Source organism: Larimichthys crocea, chromosome XVII (genome assembly GCF_000972845.2).
Source record: "Larimichthys crocea isolate SSNF chromosome XVII, L_crocea_2.0, whole genome shotgun sequence".
In the NCBI taxonomy this organism is placed as follows: Eukaryota; Metazoa; Chordata; class Actinopteri; family Sciaenidae; genus Larimichthys; species Larimichthys crocea.
Window position 1 is genome coordinate 5274819 of NC_040027.1, and position 10504 is coordinate 5285322.

Here is a 10504-nt window from a genome sequence, read left to right on the forward strand (position 1 = left end):
CATGGACAACCCCTCTCACCCCCTACATGACACTGTAAGAAGGAGAGGTTCGGCAGGTCCTTCATCCCTGCTGCTGTGAGACTTTACAACACCTGCACCTGATCATGTTGTAGTCTCTTGTTCATGTCAACCATTGCTATTTTTTTGTCCATTGCTATTTTTTGTTCTCCATTGCTATTTTTTGTTCTTGTTTGTTTTTGTTGTTTTTTTTGTTTTGTTTTTTTGTTTTTTTTTTTGTTGTTGTTTTTTTAAGTTTATGTTCTACCTTAGTACTTGTTTTAGCACATTCTACTTTAGTACTTTTTGTAAATATGTACACTTGTGTTTTCCCTCCTTGACTATTTTTCGCTGCTGTAAACAAGTGAATTTCCCCGTTGTGGGATAAATAAAGTATTATCTAATCTAATCTAATCTAATCTAATCTAATCTAATCTAGAGCAGAGTAAAACAAAAGTGCTTTCAGACAGTCCACACAAATGCACACAAGAACCGGCAAGATGTTACATATAGATGAACGATTCATTGAGGTTTCTATAATTAGATATATTACAATATTACAAGAAATAATTATTCTTATAATTTATTAAAATTATGGTGACCTGCACTTGCTGCCTGTAGCTGCCAGAATTAAACACAAAGCTCTGACACTAGCCTACAAAACCATCTCAGGATCTGCCCCTGCCTATCTCAGCGTCTTACTAAAGGCTCACGTCCCGACCAGGGCGTTACGCTCCGCTCATACAAACTGTCTAGTTGTACCCTCGCCTCTCGCAAAGCGAGGTCACTCTAAACTCTTCTCTGTGGTCGTCCCCAAATGGTGGAATGACCTACCAACGGCTACTAGAACAGCAACATCCCTTTCTACCTTTAAAAAACTTGTAAAAACCTTTCTGTTTCGAGAATGCTTCCCTGCCTAACAAAACTAACAAAAAACTAACAACTACTCTGTGCTCCTTTACACCTTTCTCAGCTTATGTCCTCCTCTGTAAGTCGCTTTGGATAAAAGCGTCTGCTAAATGCAATGTAATGTAAAAAGAACAGAACAAATTTTTACCTGCATATCAGAAGTAAATCAAATTGACTTTACCAAGGCTTTAGACATATAAACTGTTTCATTACATCAATGCTCTAATTTTAATTTTCTCTTCACGGAATTCATATTCTTCTGTGTTCAAACCTGTGTGGATGGTGAAATATACATTTTAAAGAGGGGTTCCTTCATCCCATGCATTGTATTGCAGACCTTCATGGGTAAATGGCATTAAAAGATAACCCCACGGCATTGGTATTTGGTGTGCTAAAGAATCAAAACAACCCTTTACCACAGTAGAACATTCATTCTGTGGGGTGAAAAAGTTGGTTAAAATAATTTAATATTTGCAATGTACAAGAAAGTGTAATGTACTATAATATTTTATTCAAGGGGCAAAAATAAACACAGTGCAACAATGAAGACAGTGTAAATAATATACTCAGATTATGACAAAAAACATGAACTGACAACTTCACATTTGCTTGTTCATGGAGCCATCAGTGACTGTGAATCCTTAAACTGCTCTGGGAGCGTACATATTAACGTCACTGCCCGTGGTCAGAAAAATTGTTTCATTTCTTAGAAGTAGCCTTTTGAGGAATAATATCACCAAAAGTGCCTGAAAGGTCCCTAAATGTCACAAGAAATTTCAAACAGTTTAAAGGTGTACCACATTATGGAGGATCAACTGGCAGAAATGGAATATCATGTTAACATTCGTGTGCAATGAAAATAAGTAATAATAATTATTGGTTTTGTCATTTTAGCACTAAATGACAGTGGACCTTTAAAGCAGTTGTGTGGCCAAGACCAGCCCAATGCAGGTTTAGAAACTTTAATTTCATGCATTTAAAATGGGTGAATATTTGGTCAGTGGTGTATTTTCATTTGCTTGTATAATACAGGGATAGTGATTCCTATCCCTCAACAAGTCTGAAGCTATGATGATCTACTGTAAGAAGAGACAAGACAAGCGAACAGTAGGCATAAAATATCCATGGTTGTTATGGAAACACGGTTTCATGAATCACTGTGTTTTCTTTTTTTTTCTGTGCCCAAAAGCTGCAGTTTATAAAGCTGTCTTGTGCACTGTGCCCATTACTGTCTGTATTGTAAGCCTTAAGATCTGTTAGGTATTAGGTGTGGGAAGAGACCAAGTTTTAGTCTGCTCCCACTGAGATGACTAATTGGCTGGCTAGTTGGTTGGCTGGCTGGCCAGTGGGCTAAACAACTGACTGACAATGCAGAGACACACTGAGGAAAGACAGAAAATACATGGTAGATAGGAGATGTATTTGGAAGACAGGGTAAGACAGGGTAGGATGCAAAAGCAGTATCAATCTCATGTAGGACTCATTGACTCTGGATCATTGTAAGACTGCAGTGATGATATGTCCATCAAGTGTCATGTCATATTAATGCATTACTGCTGGTTAGATTAGTTTTCTATTATGTGCTGTATTTTGTTAATTGCATGTATTGTTTATTAATCTATCTTTAAGTATGTTTTGGAATTCCTTCAGTTATGATTGTTATTTTTCTTTGATTTGAGTTTACATGCTTGCTTTGGAAACTGAGTCGCGGGGAGGAGCTTCAGCCAAAGTGGATGCCAAGTGATGGATGGAAGCAGCACAAACCACAGGGAGATCTTCAGACTAACAAAGTGGAGGACGGCTCGCGGTGGCTAACCGGCGTGGTGTAAGGGACTGCAGAGGGAAGATTGGAGCATGGTTGTGAGCTTTCTGACTGCTGAATTTTAACATTGTTCTTAGTCTGACTTTTAAAAGGAGGCCATCCCCTCATTCAAGGAAAAACATCCCCCTAACAATATTATTCCTATTTGGATCTTGTGCGATAAATTGTTTCTGTGTAACTTGGTGTTCGGGTCATTGAGTACTGCTCACACATACAAAAGAACTAACATTATAGAATTTGGTGGTTTGTAATTTAAGTGTATATATATATAAGAAAAGAAACCACCATTATTACATATAACCTACACCCCTGATGATTCTTTATAAGACTGCTATCACTGAGAGCAGAGCAGGGCAGGATTTTCACTGTTTGGTCACGTCTCTTTAATGTCCTCTCACTCTGCCTCTCTCTCTGAATCGGAGAGTACATTCAGCCTCTATACTGCATTATGCCTTATATGGCATTTTGTGAATGGGTGTTGCTAGGTAACTGGAGTGCAGTAAAGCATAGCGACTTGGTTCTTTTATTTAGGATGATTAAGGATTAAGACAACAGTTTTAAGCACTGGAGCTGCTCAACTAACCAGAGGAATTGCATAGAGAGGTTGTGTCATTCTTTTTTTGGCACAAACAGACAAACATACTGTACAGTTTCCTCAATGGTTAGCCATCTCATGTGTTGAACAGTGTGGAAAAGCAATATTTTGTACTGCACCAGTTCTTCCATTTTTTCCTGTTGGTCAGCATATTGGTCCAACAAGTTTGCCATTAGCCACGGGGGAGCAGTGGTTAGCTGTGGAGAGGTTGTTGGTCATTTTAAAAGTTTTGTTTGAATTGTCTGTGTTATTTGGTGTCAAATTTGTTATGCGTATCTAAAATTGTGTTTCAACTATTTGTTTTACAACAAGCTGCTGTCAAGAGGGCTAGAAGAGGAATTTGCTAATCTCCTACACGACTCCTATATAAGACATATGGACAAAGTGTCTCAGACTCCTAGGACGAGACATTCATGGAAACAAACTGCAGACAGCTGTTTTGAAGTTGAGACACTTTTGTGACTAAAGATTATGTTCACTTGGGGGGGAAGAAGACAGCCTTCGCGTGGCCCCCCCTGCGAGTAATAATAGAGTAGTTGCAAGGTTGCATGCTCTTAAGCGAAAGCCATGCACATTCTACTCTGCACAATGTAACAGCACCACCAACCCAGACCTGGCATTTGCGAAATGCCATAACAACCAGTCCCTCCCTGTAAGACGCATCCTGGACATGTTCCCACGGTCACACCACCGACCGTCACTCATCACCATTCCAACTGAACAAGGCAGCTTCCGGCCTACCACACCTGTGCCCTAACAACCTAAACGATGCCTACGACTCGTACTGCAAAATGCTGCTGGCTGCCGCTAAGAACAACATTCCCCGTGGTGTATGCAAAGCCTACATTCCCTGCTGGGACGACGAATGCGAACGCCTTCTTCGTGCCTATTCAGAAGCACAAACCACTGAAGACATGGACAAAGTAGCAGACGACTTATTCCGGTTAAACAATAAGCGCAGGCAACGTTGGACTGAAACTGTGGAGTCAATCAACTTCACACACTCAAGCCGACGGGGATGGCAGACTCTGAACAAACTGACAGGAAGGTCAACTACCCCGGCACAATGCCCCATCACTGCAAACTCCATCGCATCGCTCCAGCTGAGTAATGGCCACTTCCCCAATGCAGATAAGGACTTTAATAGAAAAACATCAGCAAAAGTCCAGGAACTGCTTAGGGCCCCAGGATGCAATTACAACCTGTCGATCAACTTTACGGTGCAAGAGATGGATCTGGCCATACAACACCAAAAGACTGGTAAGGCACCAGGCTCAGACGGTATCCACCCTGAGCACCTAAAACAGCCCAGCTAGGACCTCCCCCGTAAGGAGTGGACAACACTCAATCGCCTGAGGACAGGTGTGGGACGTTTCGGTGCAGCAATGCACAAGTGGGGTCCTATAGACAGTGCCTAATGCCACTGTGGGACCCACTACAGACTGTGGAGCATGTGACAACCAGCTGCCCCATATACCGGCCACCAAATGGAGATTGTGGCTTAATTGACTTAGACAGTGACACACTGGACTGGCTTGCTGCAACGGAGCTGAAGGATATACAAAAGAAGAAGAAGACTTCCCCAGATGTACCAAATATACAGTACATCTGTATAATCTGCCACAGGTCCTCCAGTTGGCCCAGGATAAACACCCTCAGTGCCAAACCTCTTAACTAGGAGTCTTTATGACACAAAAAAGTAGCAAAGATGCGCTAACTACAACCAACTGGTAAAACATGTGGAGTAGCTGATTGCACATACCCAAGAATATGAGTGTCCACCTCCTCATGCTGGATAGTGACAGAGGATGGCAGTTTTAGTCTTCTGATACTGAGCTGCAAGTGGGAGCAATAACTCGGATCCAAATCTGAACTCCTCTTCACTGAACCTCTCATGGGTGGCTGCTTTTTAACTGGATTATTTCCAGGACGTACCGCAGTTCAAAATGCTCTCTTGAGCTTTATAGACAGATCTGTAATTGTATTGTTTTCCAATTTAAAAGCACCAGTGCTAAACAAATGCAAATTTAACTGTATTATGTTAATTTGAGACTGACTAATCCACTTTTTACAGCTTGCCAAATAACTCCACAGAAGCACAGCAACAATGCAACTGCCAAATATATATATATATATCTATATATATATATATATATATATATTTATATATATATATATATATATATATATTTATATAGTACCAGTATGTTTGTGTTGATTGTCCTGTTACACGTCACATCTATTGCACGTCTGTCCGTCCTGGGAGAGGGATCCCTCCTCTGTGGCTCTTCCTGAGGTTTCTTCCACCTTTTTTCCCTGTTAAAGGTTTTTTGTGTCACTCGAACCGAGGGTCTAAGGACAGAGGGTGTCACTCCCTGTACAGATTGTAAAGCCCTCCGAGGCAAATGTACTTTGTGACTTTGGGCTATACAAACAAAATTTGATTTGATTTGATTTGATTTGACAATAAGAAGTAGTATATATTTTCATATACAATTAAAGCAGACACATGGGCCAAGCAAGACAGAGTTAGATATATTACAGGCAGAATCAACAGTGTTTTTATTTTATGTGAAATCTCAACACATGTTAATGTTTATGTAAAGTTTTGCATATGCATTATTTTATAGATAAAATTGTACTATTAATATGTATTATTTACATCTACACAGCTATATATATATATTTTTAAAGAAGTATCTTTAACCTACTGAAACATGTTAACCATCAGGAGTTGGTGGATTCAGGGCTGGCCCTCTGCCTTTACTGGCCCTAAACAAGATTTTGTTTGTGGCCCCAAAACACTATAGTGCAATCAACAAATTTTACACACCACTAATAACTAATAACTTTGTGGAGGGGGAGTGTGGTGCATCAGCTGCAGGAGAGAGGTGTGGGGAGGGCTCAGGAGAGCAGCGCCAGGGGAGAGTGATCAGCACACCGGTACCCAACTGTCTAATCACTCTCGCCCTCTTTTCCACCACAGTAGCGTGCTGGACAGGAAGACGAAGCAGGACGGAAGAAGACACACGGCAGACGGCAGCGAGACGCCTGTGAACGGCTGCAGTGTGGGTCTGATTTGTGTATTAATAAAAGAATCCCTTACAAACGGGTTTGGTCTCCGACTGGTCCATGCTAAGAACCCACTGTGGCAGCAAGCCTGTCACATTTTGGCGCCCAACCAACGTAGCACAAGAGGCGATGTCGGAACCACAGCAGGTGCAGCCAGTAACGGCGCTGGCCCAAATGGTGGCGGAGGTTGCCGGGACCAGGCAACAGCTCGCGGCGCTTCAGCAGCAGACCGAGAGGCAGACGCAGCTGCTGGAGGCGATGTTGGTCCGGGCAGGAGCAACGCCACCGGGTCCCTCGCTCTCCGGCATGACCCTGCACAGGATGACCGGGAATGATGATGCGCAATCGTACCTCGAAATGTTCGAGGTGACAGCGTCGGCGCGCGGCTGGCCGGAGGCAGAGTGGCCCGTGCGGCTGCTTCCACTTTTATCCGGGGACTAGCAGACAGTGGCGCTCGGCCTGCCTGTCTCCTCTCGCGGGCAGTGCCGGTCCGTGAAGAGGGCTGTCCTTGACCGACTGGGATATTCGGCCGAGGACCACCGCCGGAAGTTTCGGGGGACCAAGCTGGGGCCCACCGACCGCCCGTTCACCTATGCCCAGCAGCTGAGGGACGCGGCGTATAGATGGCTGCAACCGGGGGAGACCACAGGCGAGAGACAGCTGATGGGGAAAATCGTGCTGGAACAGCTCGTGGAGGGGCTGCCGGTTGGCACCCTCGAGTGGGTGCGTTGTCACCGCCCCGACGACCTGGCGGCTGCCGTCGCCCTCGCGGAAGACCATCTGGCCGTCCACTCCCAGGGCCAGGCATCAGAGGCGCGGCCAGCGTCCTCCTGCCGTCCCAGCCCGGCACCTCGCAGGAGACCCGTGCCAGTACCCGGTCCCCCGCAGTACACACCCGCTCGCCCCTCCCCTGCTCCTCGCACTAATATCCCCTCTTTTTCTCTTCAGCCACAGGGTCCAGCTGCTACGGGCGCTGCTCTTAGCCCACAGAGGGTCCCTCAGGCCGCAGGGCAGGAGTGCTGGAGGTGCGGGCAGCCCGGACACTTCCGCCGCGAGTGTCCACTAATGGAGGTCGGGCAGGTGATCCGGGTTGTCGGCCCTCCGGCACCCTCCCCTGGTCCAGGAGAGACGTACAGCGTTCCGGTAAGGATTCAGGGGGGTACACATCAGGCAATGGTGGACTCGGGCTGCATGCAGTCTATAGTTCACCAGAACCTGATTCGACCCGGGGCATTGTTAGAGGCAGGATGGGTGGATATCAGGTGTGTGCATGGATATTTACAGATATCCTGTGGTGCCAGTGGCAATTCGTTACAAGGGTAAAAAGCATAGTGTGAAGGCTGCGGTTAGTTCCCGCCTGGCGCATCCTCTGATCTTGGGCACAGATTGGCCTGGGTTTGATAGGTTAGTGGGGCAGTGTGTGGGGGTGCACTCACGACCGACAGGGACATGGGATATGTGCGCTGTGCTCAGTGGTGACGCGAGGTTGTCCGACACTGCAGACGGGGAGGGGGAGCCAGCGGTGCCTTCTCAGGAGGTGCCGCCGGTTCCTGTGTTTAACTCCATGGAAGATTTTCCACTTGAGCAGTCTCGTGATGATACTCTACGCTTTGCCTTTGACCAAGTGATACAAATTGATGGTCACATGGTGCGCCCTGACGCAGCGCTAACGTATCCACATTTTTCATTGCGCAGGGACAGATTATATAGAGTGAGTCGTGACACTCAAGCAGATGACATAATAACCCAATTGTTGGTCCCAAAAAGCCGTCGGGAAATAGTTTTCCAGGCGGCTCATTATAACCCGATGGCTGGACACATGGGATATGATAAAACACTAAACCGGATAATGGCTCGATTCTATTGGCCAGGCATTCGGGCGCCGCTGGTGTGCGTCTTGTCCCGAATGCCAGTTAGTTAACCAACCGGTCATCCCAAGAGCGCCGTTGCGCCCATTACCGCTGATCGAGGTCCCATTTGAACGCATTGGGATGGACCTCATCGGGCCATTTCACCGGAGTGCACTGGGATATCGCTTTGTGTTAGTCCTTGTGGATTACGCAACGCGATATCCAGAGGCAGTGCCGCTGCGCACCATCTCTGCAAAGAGTGTGGCGCAGGCACTGTTTCAAGTTATCTCCCGAGTTGGGATCCCGAAAGAGATCCTGACTGACCAAGGCACCCAATTTATGTCACGAACACTGAGAGAACTGTACGGATTGTTGGGCATCAAGTCTATTCGAACCAGTATTTACCATCCTCAAACTGACGGCCTTGTCGAGCGCCTGAATAAGACTTTGAAGTCCATGATCCGTAAGTTTGTGCACGATGATAGTCGTAATTGGGATAAATGGCTACATCCTCTGTTGTTTGCAGTGCGCGAGGTACCCCAGGCCTCCACGGGATCTTCTCCCTTTGAGCTGCTGTTTGGCAGAAAACCACGCAGGGTTCTGGACCTGGTTAAAGAAAGCTGGGAGGAAGGTCCGAGCCCAAGTAAGAACGAAGTTCAGTATGTCCTGGACCTGAGAGCAAAACTCCACACACTAGGACAGTTATCACGCGAGAATTTGCTCCAGGCCCAGGAACGTCAGCAGCGGCTGGAGGATCTAGGTTGAGACAATTTTCACAGGGAGATAAATTGCTTGTATTGCTCCCATCTTCCAACTCCAAATTACTCGCCAAGTGGCAAGGACCCTTTGTGGTCACACGGCGAGTGGGTGACGTTGACTATGAGCTTGTGCGATCTGACAGGGGAGGGGCGACACAGATTTATCACCTCAACCTCCTTAAAGCTTGGAGAGAGGCTGAGTCTGTCTCCCTGGTGACGGCAATTGCAGAGAGAGATGAGTTGGGGCCGGAGGTACCAAAATCGACCAATCCTGCCTCGCTCGTTTGTGAAAACCATCTCTCACCGTCCCAGAGAGCAGACATTGCCAGGTTGCAGCAGTGTTACGCTGATGTGTTCTCCCCCCTGCCAGGACGCACAAGCCTTATTCAACACCATGTTGAGACTCACCCGGGCGTGACAGTGCGTTCACGGCCCTATCGGCTACCTGAACACAAGAGAAAAGGGATTCAGGCTGAATTGAAAGCCATGTTGAAGATGGGTGTAATAGAAGAGTCCCACAGTGCCTGGTGTAGCCCCATCGTTCTTGTAGTCAAGAAAGATGGGTCTATCCGGTTCTGTGTGGACTATCGCAAGGTGAATGATGTTTCACAGTTTGATGCCTATCCAATGCCCCGGGTCGACGAACTCCTGGATTGCCTGGGCACTGCTCGCTTTTTTACGACGCTGGATTTGACCAAGGGCTACTGGCAGATTCCCTTGTCTCCAGGGTCTAAGGAGAAAACGGCCTTCTCCACTCCGTACGGTTTGTACCAATTTGTCACACTTCCGTTCGGGTTGTTCAGGGCCCAAGCCACATTTCAACGCCTCATGGACCGGGTGCTGCGTCCGCATGCTGCATATGCTGCCGCCTACCTGGATGACGTCATCATCTACAGTAACACCTGGGCGGAGCATGTGCAGCAGGTGCAGCAGGTGGCCGCGGTGCTCGAGACACTGAGGCAGGCGGGGCTCACGGCCAACCCGAAGAAGTGTGCAGTTGGACGGAGGGAGGTACGGTATCTGGGGTACCACTTGGGCGGCGGGCAGGTGCGTCCACAGGTAGATAAGACAGCAGCGATTGCATCAGCATCAGTGGTGCATCAGCTGCAGGAGAGAGGTGTGGGGAGGGCTCAGGAGAGCAGCGCCAGGGGAGAGTGATCGGCACACCGGTACCCAACTGATCACTCTCGCCCTCTTTTCCACCACAGTAGCGTGCTGGACCGGAAGACGAAGCAGGACGGAAGAAGACACACGGCAGACGGCAGCGAGACGCCTGTGAATGGCTGCAGTGTGGGTCTGATTTGTGTATTAATAAAAGAATCCCTTACAAACGGGTTTGGTCTCCGACTGGTCCGTGCTAAGAACCCACTGTGGCAGCAAGCCTGTCACAAACTTATAATGAACACACACACACACACACACACACACAAAATAGAGATGGACAAATCAATTAACATAAAACCTCTGACTTTCTTTGAGGGTTGACAAGTAGCTACAAATA

At 46.8% G+C, this 10504-nt stretch overlaps 1 protein-coding gene across 3 annotated transcripts; it reads left to right on the forward strand.

Moving 5' to 3' along the window:
* The first annotated feature begins 992 nt into the window (after positions 1 to 992).
* Positions 993 to 8259, forward strand: LOC113747947 (translation initiation factor IF-2-like). 3 transcript variants are annotated; one of them, XM_027289888.1, is made up of 2 exons: positions 993 to 2766; positions 6310 to 8259. In XM_027289888.1, the coding sequence occupies exon 2, from the start codon at positions 7059 to 7061 to the stop codon at positions 7716 to 7718; it is 660 nt and encodes a 219-aa protein (XP_027145689.1). In that variant the 5' UTR covers positions 993 to 2766; positions 6310 to 7058; the 3' UTR covers positions 7719 to 8259. The 3 variants fall into 3 exon arrangements, with proteins under 3 accessions (XP_027145689.1, XP_027145690.1, XP_027145691.1); XM_027289889.1 differs by having other exon boundaries at positions 993 to 2763; XM_027289890.1 differs by having other exon boundaries at positions 993 to 2731.
* The last annotated feature ends 2245 nt before the right edge of the window (positions 8260 to 10504 follow it).